This window comes from Macadamia integrifolia, chromosome 3 (assembly GCF_013358625.1).
Source record: "Macadamia integrifolia cultivar HAES 741 chromosome 3, SCU_Mint_v3, whole genome shotgun sequence".
In the NCBI taxonomy this organism is placed as follows: domain Eukaryota; kingdom Viridiplantae; phylum Streptophyta; class Magnoliopsida; order Proteales; family Proteaceae; genus Macadamia; species Macadamia integrifolia.
In genome coordinates, this window is record NC_056559.1 from 36,259,269 (window position 1) to 36,273,808 (window position 14,540).

The 14,540-nt window shown below is 38.6% G+C and overlaps 1 protein-coding gene across 1 annotated transcript; it reads right to left on the bottom strand.

The window, feature by feature from the left end:
- Positions 1-2,166: 2,166 nt before the first annotated feature.
- Positions 2,167-14,404, bottom strand: LOC122073924 (asparagine--tRNA ligase, cytoplasmic 1-like). The gene is made up of 6 exons (XM_042638639.1): positions 13,709-14,404; positions 12,497-13,087; positions 4,075-4,325; positions 3,863-3,992; positions 3,598-3,656; positions 2,167-2,479 (listed from the first exon to the last, which is right to left on the bottom strand). Exons 1-6 carry the CDS (start codon positions 14,204-14,206, stop codon positions 2,296-2,298), a joined length of 1,713 nt encoding a protein of 570 aa, XP_042494573.1. The 5' UTR covers positions 14,207-14,404; the 3' UTR covers positions 2,167-2,295.
- Positions 14,405-14,540: the final 136 nt, after the last annotated feature.

The following is a 14,540-nucleotide window of genomic DNA, read 5'->3' on the forward strand; positions in this document are numbered from 1 at the left end:
TTTCTCATGTTTTTTTGTGTTTTTTGTAAGAAAATTTTTTGGGGAGCAAAATAAAATTTCACAATTCCCAAGGGATATTTTGAATTTGAAAATGAGAATCTTCTCTTTGGTGAAAACATACCAAGTGCAAAGAAAAATTCTTAACCCAAAGAAAAAAATACAAAAAATGTACCTTTTTTTTTCTTTTATTTTATTCTCTTGACTACCAAACATAGCCTTAGGTTATGTTTGGTGGCCAAGAGAATAAAATAAAAGAAAAAAGAATCTAGAAAAGAATAGAAAATAGTAAAAATGGTGAGGGAATAAAAAGAGTATGTATGTTTGGTTACCAAAATAATAAAATTAAAAAAATTAAAAAAAAAAATTTTTCAATTTAAGAGAGAGATAGACACATAGGAAATCATTGTGTAATCATTCATTTTTTCTTATTATATTTTCATATTTTCTCATGTTTTCTTGTGGTTTTGACAAGAAAATTTTGGGGGGAGTAAAAGAAAATTTCACAATTCCCTAAGGGAATTTTGAATTTGAAAAAAGGAATCTTCTCTTGGGTGAAGACATACCAAGTGCAAAGAAAAATTTTTAACCCAAGGAAAAAAATCCAAAAAGTGTATTTTTTCTTTTCTTTTCTTTTATTCTCTTGCCTACCAAACACAGTCTTAATGATTCAAAGAGCATTGCAATATTTTAATCTGTGTGATAATTAATAAGCCTCAACAAGGTTTAACTTTTTTTTTTTTTTGCTAACGATGGGTATCCAGTCCTTTGGCCTGACTAGTTCTGTGGGTTCATACTGACCTCACAACCGCATGGACCGGATCATACCGAGGTTGAATGAGAACCATTCAACTTTCACTGAAAGCAGTGAAGAGTACTAAACACCCCCGTGTGAGTGGCCCAAGGTGTGCCTAGTGGGAGTCAAACTTAGAACAATATGTGTAGTATTTTATATAGAAAGTATATTGTCATTGGCAAAATAAATGTATATTATCATAAATCTTTAAGAATTTTAATATATGTAGGATTCACTCTAGTTGAATGATGTAAACCATTTTCTAAACACAACACTATTAATCCCATGTAAACAGGTCATGAACTAAATAACAAAAATCGATTAAAAACCGTTAAAACTGAAACCGGATGAAAACGATTATGATTTCACCTTATTCCTATCCGGTGCTATTTTGATTTCACCTTATGAAAATGTAAATCAAACCGGAACTGAATAACCAAAACCACACCGTTTGACACCCTTACTCACAACCGCCACCCCCCCCAACAAAAAAGAAAAAAAAAAAAAAAAACTCAGGGATTTTTTAATTCCTAAAACAAGTTGATTTACCTAAACAAATACATCACCATAGAGCAAGCTAATCAAACAACTCTGCCCTCACCCCCTTGAAAATCATCTGCAGCGAGGCAATGAGGTGCAATGAGCATTCAATAGCTAGGGTGCATGGTCAAACACTCCCAACCGTTGGATGCTGACTCCAGACAATTTGGACTCCACCCAACCCCCACCAAAAAAAAAAAAAAAAGAAGAAGAAATGTTGGCTGGTTAAGCTACAATTAAGGAGATTGTTAGCGTCATTATCAAAATCAAAGATTTGAGGCTGGTCTGTGATGACAAGGAACCTAGAATAGAACCCGGGAACACCTAACCATACGCAAACGCTTCACGTACAGTTTTGTGATGATACATTTCCTTCTCCCATAAATGCCCTTCCATGCAGCCATTAAAGAGTGCTACAGTTTTGTGACGATACATTTCCTGCTTCCATAAATGCCCTTCCATGCTGCCATTAAAGAGTGCTTAAAGGGGCATTTACGAAAACATAAACAAAAAATGTGTCATCACAAATTTGTACGTGAATGGGCAGGTGATCCCAGAATATGCTTCAAGGCAGCTCAGATATGCGATACACCATTCTCGAGTAAAAATTGAATCATGTTGTCCCAGTTCCGAGTTTTTTTATTAGAAAATCATAGTCACCGGAATCTGATCCTCCTTGGGCCACATACAAAACCGAGTGAATTTCATTGCACGTTAAAACATCTTACTGATACTAGGCCGGCTGCAATGGAGGTACAGCGGAGCTTTGGATCAGCAGGAAAGAGCAATTCTTTGACAAAAAAAAAAACAAAAAATAAGAGGAATCAGTTTCATGCGGACGAAATTATCTCAATGATATAAAATTTGTTTGATTCAAACCATTTCTATATAATGACTTAATGAGTATAAGTTTCAGAATCACAAATCCGGCACTGAAAAATCTAAAACATTCACAGTAGATCTCAAAGATCCGCCCTTCCCGGATATCTGGGGAAGGGAATCACATCTCTTATATTATCAATGCCTGTAGCAAAGAGCACCATGCGCTCAAAGCCCAAACCAAACCCACAGTGTTTGACAGACCCATAGCGCCGCAGATCAAGGTACCAATCATATGGCTCAAGAGGTAGCCCCATCTCCAGTATCCTGCAAGATAAAAATCCAACCCCACCTTAATGCCTAAGCTGTTATATAAGATTCATTTCATAAATTATCATCTCACTTGAAGATTTCAAACATTAATTACTCCCAACGCAAACTCAACAAACAGTGGAAGATTCATCAGCAAAGTTTTGCCTGGGATACTACCATTTCCAAAAACCACATGGAACTGTTTTTTTTTCTTTTTCTCTGAAAAACAGTTAAAGCACCAGTATGCCATCTTGTGAGGTTTCAAGAGCAAACATTACAGCAGTCTAAGTTCAATGGAAGAGGACCACTAAACGAAACTGATTGTCACATTCATAATGGGGTTAATTTACAACTTACCTGGGTAAAAAGATTTAAGCAGCCAAAAACTTTTACATCATCAACAACAACAACATCCAAAACCCTATCCCAACTTAATGAGATCGGCTATATAGAGATTCCAAGCAAGGACGAGCATGAGAATCCATGCAAAAAGATTGACGGGCTATGGCTAATTATAATAAGTGTCGACTATCAAGCTGACACACCACTATAAATCAGCCATAGGCTTATAAAGACAAACTATAATAACGGCATGTATTACATTGGGAACCTGCTCAATAACCAGCGGGGGCTATCAGGTGGGCTGGGTGGGCAGGTGAACCAAAGCCGGTGAGGGGGCTTGGACAAGGTCGCCTCCAATCCAACCTCAGGCATGACGGTAAGCTTAAGCCAAATCAAGCATATGATTCAAGGCCCAAGCGCTCTCTCTTTTTCTTTTTTCTTTTTTCTTTTTTCTTTTTTCTTTTTTCTTTTTTTTTTCCCCCTTTGAGATATACCATTTGACACATCTTCAATATGGTATAATTGACAGCAAAAAGGTCTCAAATTGTTAAAATCCTTGAAATAAAAGACAAAGGTAATATAAGCAATCAGATACAGTGCTCTACTAGCTGATTCAAAATGATGAAATGTGAAAGTCGGCCACAAATGTAACATGGCATACAATTTTACATTCTGATACATTCAACTCAAATGAGTTTTGTCACAGAAAATATATGCATCCAGAGCCTTAATATCCAGGGTTATCACTACTTATGCAGCATAACATGTATAAACAAACTAAATATCCATACCTTTTCTCAATGACATCATAGCGCTCTTCCCTTTGGCTTCCACCAACCAACTCTCCCACCTGAGAAGCAAACACGAGGATCTTTAATGTATGCTCATGCTACATAAAACATCTTCTAAGTCATTATTTCAGACCATCACAACTCTGTATGACAGATTGTCAGTCACTTCACATTAGAGCAACCAACAGATGAAACCAAGAAATAAAGCCTAGGAGATGCCTCTCAAAGACTGTATACCACCAATTAAAAGGATAGATCGATATACCTTGGGTACAAGCACATCCATTGCTGCCACCGTCTTCATATCATCGTTGAGCCTCATGTAAAATGCTTTAAATCCTTTTGGATAGTTATAAACAATAACAGGCTTATTAAAAATTACTTCTGTCAAATATCTGCAGAAATTGAGCAGGCCATCACTATCAATACAAACAACTCAAGTATAAGGAAGAGCAGACCCACAAGACATTCACATACCTTTCATGCTCAGATGCTAAATCTATTCCCCATTCCACTTTATTGTCAAACTTCTTATCTGTAACATTCTCTAGAAGCTGCACCGCTTCCGTGTAAGAAATACGCTCAAAGGGGGTTGAAGCAACCATTTTGAGGCGATCGATGGCCATTTTATCGATATTCTTAACCATAAATTCCATATCATCCAAGCACTTGTCAAGTAACCATTGACACAGAAATTTCACATATGCCTCTGCACAGTTCATATTATCCTACAAAATGCAAGTAAAGTTTGCCCGTTACTGAAATTCAACTATGTTACAAAAACCACTTCTTCAGGTCTCTTAGACAAAAAAGACTGTGAGTTGCTTCTATGTTGAAGTCAAAGAGATAGCTATGTCAATCATGAGCAAAGAATATAAGACAAAAACAACATCTAGCCAACCATGTAATCCCTCCTTGTCCAGCGAGACAGCTTCTCCCCCCCCCCCCTTTTTTGTGCATCTTCTCTCTATCTTCTTCTTTCTATTTCGTTTCTGGTTTTCTGCCATTGTTTCTTTCTTTACCTGAGAACACTCAGTTTTGGGCGGTGTCTGCCAGTTTTCAGATCTAGGTCGAGTTCCTCACATCCTCTACTTTTGTGGCTGAGGTATTGATCAAGGAGCCCCTTCCTTGGATGATTCAGATCCCAGTGTTCCCTGTCCCAACCAGCCCCTCTTTTGTGTGATATACATTGAAGAACAGATCTGATTTACCTTGAGCAACAGGTTTGATGGCAGAGCAGCTCATATGGTCTTTCCTGCAGTCGGTGGTGCCACAGCCACTTAGTATTCAGAAGACTCCTGGTTGCGACTCAGCCCTCACCGCTCCTTCTCAATTGGACCTCCCCATGCGAGGGATACATCCTTTCAGCTGAACCTCCCAGCCGCTGTTTTGGTGTTCAGAGGTTGAAGACAACCTCCAAACAACAGATCGTAGGTTGCTTTAACCACTTATTTTCTATTTTCCCCATAATGCCGTCCCCTTAGTCCCTTATTCCTTAGTACCCTTATTTTCCTTTGATTCCAAAAATAGCCTTTAGCCTGACGTTAGATATCCTTAGCACTTTGCTTCTCTTCGAAGTGAATCCCAAGGAAATTACAACTCTGCCACTCAATTGTGATTTTCCATTTAATTACCAAATTACCACTGTTTCAAGTATTTGGCCTCTAAGTGCTTACGAGGGCCCACATCGATTCGAGTTGGGTCTTCGAGACCCACCCCCGCATTATTTCGTATCAGAGCGAAAGTTCCTATTTCAAGTCATGTCAGCCCCTTTTACCAACATAGTCTCACCTGAATTATGGGAAAGACTATTTCAACAGAATGAAGAAATCTTGAAAGTTCTCCAAACTAATCAAGAAGTGCTCAGAGCTGCCCATACAAAGTTGGTTGCCAGTAGGACAGACTGGGAAGCACAATTTGTTACCCTCTAGGCTATTACAACAAGACTTGCTATCATAGAGGCACACATCCTTAACCCAGACGTACAACAAAGTCACATTATTCATGATACTGGACATAAGGACATCAAAGACCAAGCACTGATCACATCTGATTGTATGCACCATGTCTTCAACAGAGTGATCACAATCATTGAGTAACAGGTAGAAGAGTTGGTTAACACTAGATGTGACAATCAAGATGAACTGGATGATTCAATAAAGGTTGCATCTGAAGACCTGATCGATGGTCCGATTTCAGTTGTGAAGCCCTGCCATCAAATTCCAATCAAAGTTATATCATTTGTTAATGACCATCAAGAGATTGTGAACGTTGATTGTGAGGTTTGCTGGGTTTTTACACCATCGAAGCCATTGATCGAGTGGTGTTGATTCTCTCCTTCTATAAAACTTATTGATAAGTTTTTCTAAACATCAGGGGTTTTGATGCAACAACACTCCAATGGATCGTCCTGAACCCATTCGAGAACCCGGACCAACAACATGATCCAAGTTTAAGGCTAGAGAGAATCGAGATTTCAGCATTGTTGATTTCTTTATTTTCGGAAAGAATTTTGCACCTTTATTTTTAATTCCTAAGTAGGTGGATTAGATTAGGATTCTTTTAATATCTTTTCTCTATCTTATTGGATTTGATTAATATTTTTTGTTAGTAAATTAGAATAGGATTCTTCTTCTATTGGTTTCCTAGTATGATTTAATTTTGCTTTTGCTTTTAATAATGTGTAAGGCCAACGTCCAAGATTATTAAAGAAAGAATTGAAGAAGAATTAAATTGAATGGTTTGGTTGTAACCATCCTCCCCCCCCCCTTCTTCTTCCCTGCGGTTCGTCTTCCCCTTCTTCTCTTTCTCTCCTTCCTCCCTACAAGACCTCCTCCACCCCCCCCACCCTTTTGTGCGATCTTCTCTCTATCTTCTTCCTTCTATTTGTTTCAGGTTTTCTGCTGTTGTTTCTTTCTTTACCTGAGAATACTCAGTTTTGGGTGGTGTCTGCAAGTTTCCAGATCTAGGTTGAGTTCCTCACATTCTCTACTTTTGTGGCTGAGGTATTGATCAGAGAGCCCCTTCCTCGGGTGATTCAAATCCCTGTGTTCCCTGTCCCAACCAGCCCCTCTTTTGTATAATATACATTGAAGAACATATCTGATTTACCTTGAGCAACAGGTTTGATGGCAGACCAGCTAATATGGTCTTTCCCATAGTCGTCGGTGCCACAGCCAATTACTATTCAGAAGACTCCTAGTTGTGACTCAACCCTCACCACTCCTTCTCGATTGAACCTCCCCATGCGAGGGATACATCCTTTAGCCGAACCTCCCCAACCGCTGTTTTGGTGTTCAGAGGTTGAAGACAACCTCCAAAAACAGATCGTAAGTTGCCTTTAACCCCTTATTTTCTATTTTTTCCATAATGTTCCCCCCTTAGTCCCTTATTCCTTAGTACCCTTATTTGCCTTTGATTCCAAAAATACCCTTTAGCGTTACGTTAGATATCCTTAGCACTTTGCTTCTCTTCTAAGTGAATCCCAAGAAAATTACAACTCTGCCACGCAATTGTGATTTTTCATTTAAATACCAAATTTCCATTGTCTCCAGTATTCGGCTTCTAAGTGCTTAAGTGGGCCCACATCCATTCGAGTTGGGTCTTCAGGACCCACCGGCCCAGCATTAGGGTCCCTTTTAATTATGATGCTAAAGCCCCACCACATTGGACGGCCAATCAGTCAATCACATAAACAAGCAAGCTCTAAAGGTGGGCACAAGGGTGGACCGTGGTACAGTTTTACCCAAAAGGTGAAGGAATATGTATACATCTTTTTCAGAGGAGTTGTAATGTAGAAGTAGATTACACAAGACAACTACCCCCAATGTATTACAGCCCTAAACCCAACTCAAATAGGACTCTACAAGTAGCTTAAAAAAAATCAGAGATAACAATAGGGAAACAAGGGAACTAAGACCAGAAATAAGACGATCCAAAAAAAAAAAAAAAAAAAAGACCAGAAATAAACCCCCAAACAACAAAGGATAATGCAGCAGCAAAACCCAGCCCAAAACTCAAATCGCAAGGAGAGAGAAAATCCTGCGGCTGGATCTGTAGAGCTCAGATGGAGCTCAGATTCAGGTCGAAAGTAGGCCTGGTTATGAAGAATAAAACCTCCAAAGTTGATCGGCTTCTGATGGCTGTGTTGAGAGTTACACAGTTTCTTGAATTCTGGCCTTGGAGAGAGAAATAAGAAGAACTCTTCAAGAACCGAGGCTGAACTGCTTGGGCAGTACTTAGATGAGGATCGAGTGATCCTTGGGACTGTTTAAAACACCCTCTGAAAAGGGTTTGCAAAACTGAATTCAGATGTGAGTAATACAAGGATCAACAGTCTTCAAGTATGGGAGGTTCTTGACTGGTCGGTTCTGGTCTTTGAAGGATTTAAACAGATCTGAAACTCTTCTCCGGATTCTCAGAATAACAGCAAACAGAAAACATAAATCAATATCAGAAAACTAAGAGGACAGACAAGAGGAATGTGGATGGGAATGGCTATCTAGGCCCGGGCATCTCACCCACAGCTATCTCGGCTGTTTAGAAGCAATTGACTGCAATCTTTGTTTATTCAGTTCTGAAATTATGAGTATAAGAGTTCCTCTTTAAATAGAGGGAAAAAACTACACTAATAGCAGTCACATTAGAGCTAGGAGTTGTACTCCTACTAGATCCAACATTAGAAACCTATACAAATTAGGTAACTAAGTGTTTACTAACTTATAGCCACTTATGGGCTCGATTACAAGTGAATCGATGGCCACTAATAGGCCTTATTGAATTATAAATCGATGGGCCTAATTGGGCCTTTATTAACCAATGACTAAATTAAATTAACACTTAAGTGGCTGACTTACCTTAAGCGGATCGATGGGCCCATCTTGCTGGCCGAGGGGCCTTTAATAGATGGAGATCGAATCAGCCTTAAGGCTGGGTCGATGACTGCTTGGCTGGATCTCCCTCCTGCATTAGTGTAGCCTATGATGGGGATCTACATCAAGTTGCAATAAGTAATATGCGTGGGATGGAAGGGGAAATGTCCCAATCACTCACTGGCATTCCATAGATCATTGTAGGACTATTAACTAATACCCATGGTTTGTTGGAAGTAGAAATCCCAACCTTAGGATCATTTGACCTGCTTTTCATTGTTCTTCTAGTTCTTGATGATCTTTGTTGCTAGGTGTTGACTTGTGAGTCTTGTATGGTGGTACGAAAGTGTGGTGGGTGGCAGTAAGTATGCCACTAATGCAGGCCCGGTTTAAGGCTCTGATAAATTTTTAGGCTAGGTTTTAGTACATGTTTGGGTTGGGCTTTAGCTTTTAGTATTTATTGTTGTAATGGGATGAAATATAAGGCCCGAAAGTGGAGTTTTAAGGCGGCTGTGCGAAAATTCTTATTTTCTTAGTGGGTCCCATCATCTTATCTTAGGTTGTTAGTCTTTCGATTAGTTTAGGACAGTCATAGTAGTTGAATCAATCTAGGATATTTTATTTCAGTTTCTATAGATAAGGAATGTAATCAACCGACCTCCCACCCCCCAAGATTTGGATTTGATTGGAATGGATTATAGTTTGTTATTGCTTTTGTTCTGGCACCTTCTCTTGATTTGGTAAGAGGATCCTCTCTTTCCTTATCTCTTCCCTCTTCATCACCCATCGACAACCCTCTCTTTACCTCCTCCTTCCTTACATCGCATGTTCATTTAGATCCTAATTATCTCCTCCACACTATCCCTCGACTGCTCCTATTAGCTAGTTTACTCCTTACCTTTAAATCAAAAAAAAAAAATTATATTTGAATTCTGGCGATATTCCCCTTAAATCTGAGCCATTATATCAAAGATTAGATATGAGCATTCATAGCCATCATATCTGATTGGTATATCCAGGTAATATCAGCTCTTGAAACAGAATCTTGATTGGCCCATCACCTGCAGATCCACCTTGATTGATCTGTCTGCATCAACTTGGTATCAGAGCCGAAATCTTTATTTCTAATGATGACCGATTACGATTTTCTTGCTCTTCAACTTCACAAGGAGAGAAGCATGAAGAGATTTGAGGATGAATTGTTGTATCTCCAATCAGAATTTTGAAAGCTTGCCGATAATACGAGTGATGCGGATCCGGATAAGAAAATTTCCAAATCAAAGAGATCCCTTCCATCGCCCAACTGCATCAGCTAGACATCTATGCATAGTTGTCAAAGCATCTCCTAGGTGGGCCTTGGCCGCCTTGGGTCACCTAGACTCCGTGACAACTATGCATCTATGCAATAATGTGATGGAAGCTTCAAAAAATGAATCAGGAGTGGAAGAAGATCCAATGGCAAAAGAACTCGATGATCATCAAGTGATGATTCCAATTGAGGAAGCACAATTTGTAGAGATTGAGACCATTGATTTCTTTCTTCCCCCAAAATCTAGGACATAAGGAAATTGAGCATTGTTGATTTATCATCATATCACCAAAGCCAATGATCGTGGATGTTGGTCGAGTGGTGGAGATTTGTCCTCATTATAAGACTCAAGTATTAGTATTTTATAACAAGAAGGGAAAAATGCAGGCCTGGTTTAAGACTCAATTTAAATTTAGGCTAGGTTTGGGTTGGTCTTTATTTTTTGGTATTTATTGTCATCATGGGCTGAACTATAAGGCCCAAAAGTGGAGTTTTAAGGAAGCGTATGAAATTTTTTATTTTATTGAATAAAACAAAATACCAAAACAGGAGCAAGGGGAATTACAATTATACATTGATAAAGTGTGTAGTTTAAGTGTATGAGGACGGGAGTTCAAGGCATTACCAACTGTAATTAGACATTAGGCTTAGCTAAGAGTTTTATTTCTAATATGTAATAGATCTTAGAATCTTAGATGAACTACTAAGAGTCTATTCTGATTATTACAAATAACAGTGTCTGGTCACGATAGAGGGCACACTCTATCGCACAGCATTCTCTCCATTCTCTCATCTCTTCCATCTTCTTCCTCTCCTTTCTCTAGCTCTGGTTTTAGTCCTTGGTTCTAATTAATTCTGAAATCATTACATGATCAATGTGCTGTATAAGTTAGGCTTGATTAAGTTTCTTTACCATCCTGTCTATCTTAACTATTATGAAATAGGTTTCAAGAAATTTTGTGAAATGATAGGAACAATCCCTGTGCCTGAACTTCAATTTCACTGACAAAAAGAAGATGAAACAAAACCAAATCGATATGCCTTCCCTTCAACAACCAATATGTTTGAACTCCAAGAACATTCCATGCTACTAACAACTCTTCCAGTGAAAACCAACTGGCATGGTTCGTAAATTCGAGCGAACACAGGTCATAAACCAAATTTCGCATGTTTCGCTCGAGTTTACGAAACACAGGTCGAAACGAAACCATAGGAGATTTTAAAAAATCTCCTGTTTCGACCTGGTTTAGACCAAAATTCCCATGTTTCAATTGAAACATGAGAAATTTCGACCTTTTCTTGTGCATTTTGTCTCCTAAGTGTGGGAAACTTGGGGAAACAGTGGAGATTTTCATTTTTTGGCACTTATTTATGTCAAATATCATTTAAGTAGATTTTCATTTACTTAAGATATGATTCATAAATAAGGAAATACCCCCTATTTGAATCCAATAAAAATAGTTTAAAAATCAAATTCCTAAAGGATAAAAAGTCAACCCCCAGTCTAAGAACAAAAACTAGATTTTGGTTATAGGGGCGATTTTCAACTTTTAAATGCTAGGGTTTTTCTCAATTATGAAAATTTTATAAATCCTATAATGCTAAAACATTGTTAAAAACCAAAAGTACGGTAAGATAATATTTTGTTTTGATATCCCTAAATTTATTTTCATTCAGGCAATTTTAACAGCATTCGCACACTTTAAAATAAGTTTGACCGGAACATAACTATGTCATTAAAACTCAGATTTAAGTAATCTTAGACTTGTTGGAAAGCTGATTTTATGTTATGTGTAATACAAAAAGTCTCATGTAAAAATAAAAATATTTGACAGTCAAAACTTATTATAGAACAAGAGCATTTCTCTAAATGTTGATTCTTTATAACTTAATGTGACTTAATGTTGATTTTTTATGATTTGATGCGGTTAAATGTTGATATTAATGACTTGATGTGACTTAATATTGATTTTTTCTGATATAAGGTATATATATAGCTTACTAAATAATGTTAGAAAAGATAACATGCGTGCCTTGAGGGTAGTGAGTCACTACTTGGATGGAACCGCCAAGACACTCTACTTGGAATTGAGTCACTACTTTCGAGTGTTGAGTAATTGAGTCACTATTGTTCAGTGTTGATAGATAATTGTCGAAGATGTAATATTTTTATCTATTTTGGATCATTTGGATTATGTCTTATGTTTTGATGTAGATTGTAGACTATAAATAGTCATTATGTAGTAAAGTTTCAGAATTTAACCCAACAAGTCAGCGTAATGATTATCGAACCTTTAGTTCACCACAAAAGTAAGACTTTATGTGTTTTTTTTTATAAAACTAATGATGTGAATGTGTTAGAAATGTTTAAAATAGGTTGTACACAAAAAATCAGACAAAAAAAAGCATTGTTTGGGGGTCGAAACCTAAGTTTCCACCATATCGAGAGTGAGTATCCTTTCTCCTATTCTTTTTCAAATATTTCTTAAATTTTTTTATTCTAATTGAGGGCAGAAGAGTTAGTCACTTAGTCAACTGTACTCAAATCAAGTAAACTTCTACCAACTTCAAGCACGACTACTTGATTAATTTCTACACTTTCACAAAGTCTCAAGCCGAATCCAGTTCTCGAGTTCAACTCAACCACCTTTTAAGTGTAATCAAGATTCTCAAACATTGAATAAGCTCATGGAAATAAACTGATTCATATTTCAAATACCTCTAAGTCTGCAAATGCTATTTCTGGCTCCACCATCCAAAATTCTGCCAGATGCCTTGATGTATGTGAGTGCTCGGCTCGGAATGTTGGTCCAAACGTATAAACATTACTCAGAGCACATGCAAAACCCTCAACCTGGAGTTGTCCTGACACGGTCAGAAACGCTTGACGAGCAAAAAAATCACAAGAGTAATCAATTTTCCCATCCTTTTGTGGAAGACCAGGTTTGACCTTGGACCTCTCTTCCAGCCTTGCAAGACTATCCTTTGCTCTTGTAAGCTCAGACACAGCAGGAGTGATTTCTTCCTTCTTCACTTGAGCAGATTTTAGTTGCCCGACAATATCTCCTTTCTCCTTTACAATAAGCTTAGCAGCTTCTATTTCAGATTCAGATGGTAGGGGATTCTGCTTCAATTCCTTCTCCAACTTTTCTGCATCACTAAACAAAGTCGTAACCTGAAACATTTCACCTGCACCTTCACAATCGCTAGTCGTAACGATAGGAGTATGCACATAAAGGAAGCTATGCTTCTGAAAAAATGTGTGAGTTGCATATGCCAAAGCATTTCGGATTCGGGCGACGGCAGATATCTGAAAACATACACAAAACACATTTTAATATTTATTGCAATTTGCAGGCTAAGTGGCAGTCCTTTGGTTGGTTTAAGACATCAAATTCAATAACAATCTAATAAATTCATTAACTTGTACAATTTTTGTGTACTTTTATTCAACAACTGCTTCTTGAATAGCACAGCCATTCCCATCAACGATGAATAATAAGAACCCCACAACTAGCTATTAAAATTTTAACGGATCGAGTCCCACGATGACTGATTCTTTACAAATATCAAATTTGAAGTTAAGGTTTATTTCATTAATAATCCGCATCCTACTCGTCAAAAATAATAAGAAGAAGAAGAATCCATTGGGATGCACGCTAGTTGAGGATAAGTTAAATTCAATTCAACGCTACTCAGCTCAACTCAGCCTTATCCCAACTAAATGGAGTCAGCTACATGGATCCTATATCTCCAATCAGCCCTATTCAACGCCATACCAGATTTCTTTTGTCAAATTCAACTATTCAACCATTTAGGCAATTGAAATTCTGCTTATCATGCAGATTTAATGCTGCACCACAACCAATTAAATCAACTAAATTGAACAGAGCAGAGTTCACATAGAGAGGAGAAGAGAAGAAAAAATCACCGTATTGGTTCTGGCTCGAAGATGCACGAAGTCTCTGAGGAACTCTAGGGTGAGCCTAGTCTTGGGTAAGGGGTACTTAGCAGGATCAACAGGGCCAACATCGATGACCTTCTCAACCCTAAGCTCCACCTTCTGCTTGGTTCCTGCAGGAGGTTCCTTGAGCTGCCCTTGAACATATACGCAGGTACCAGTCTGGACAAGTTGTTCGAGAGGAGAAACTTCCTTCTCCACGATGACCTGGAGGTTCGCAGGGCAAGAGCCGTCATTGAGCTCAAGAAAGGCGAAGCTGCCCTTGCCTTGCTCCCGACCGGTCTTGACCCAGCCACCCACCCTGACCTTCTGGCCGGCTAGGCCAGCTCCACCATCGGAGCGGCAAACGATGGACCGAATGAGTACGCGATCCGAGAATTGGGCCCACAATGCAGAAGAATCGGGACCATCGTCGAGGGTTGCGGCGGCCATTTGATCAACGAGTGGTGGCGTAGTGTCGCTTGCCATCCACTCTTCTGGTCTCTGTGTTTCAGGAAGCAACAAGTAAGTCTGAGTTAACGGAGGAGGCTTTGGAGCATCAAACCATATGTAGCTGTGGCTTTACGAGGAAAGGAGGGATCGGCTGTTGATAGGAAAAGATACGATGGGAAGAAGCAGAGCCATTCTTGAGACTCTTGCTAGGGTTTACGACAATTTCCGCGGTTTTACTTTTACACCCTTCGGTGGAGGAAAGAATTTCGCATTTATTTCCCATTCACTGCATGGGTGTCAAACTGTCAATCGATCGATTCGGTTCAGTTTCAGTCAGGCTGATCGGTTTTGGGCTGAGAATACAACAAAT

What these genes read in the sequence shown, in the direction of transcription:
- LOC122073924 (XM_042638639.1), bottom strand. Translation starts at nt 14,206, where the DNA reads ATGGCAAGCGACACTACGCCACCACTCGTTGATCAAATGGCCGCCGCA. An exon ending in TTAGCATCTGAGCATGAAAG is followed by an intron (nt 3,993 to 4,074) that starts GTATGTGAATGT and finishes CAATTTCTGCAG; the next exon opens with ATATTTGACAGAAGTAATTT. An exon ending in TATGATGTCATTGAGAAAAG is followed by an intron (nt 2,480 to 3,597) that starts GTATGGATATTT and finishes TTTATCTTGCAG; the next exon opens with GATACTGGAGATGGGGCTAC.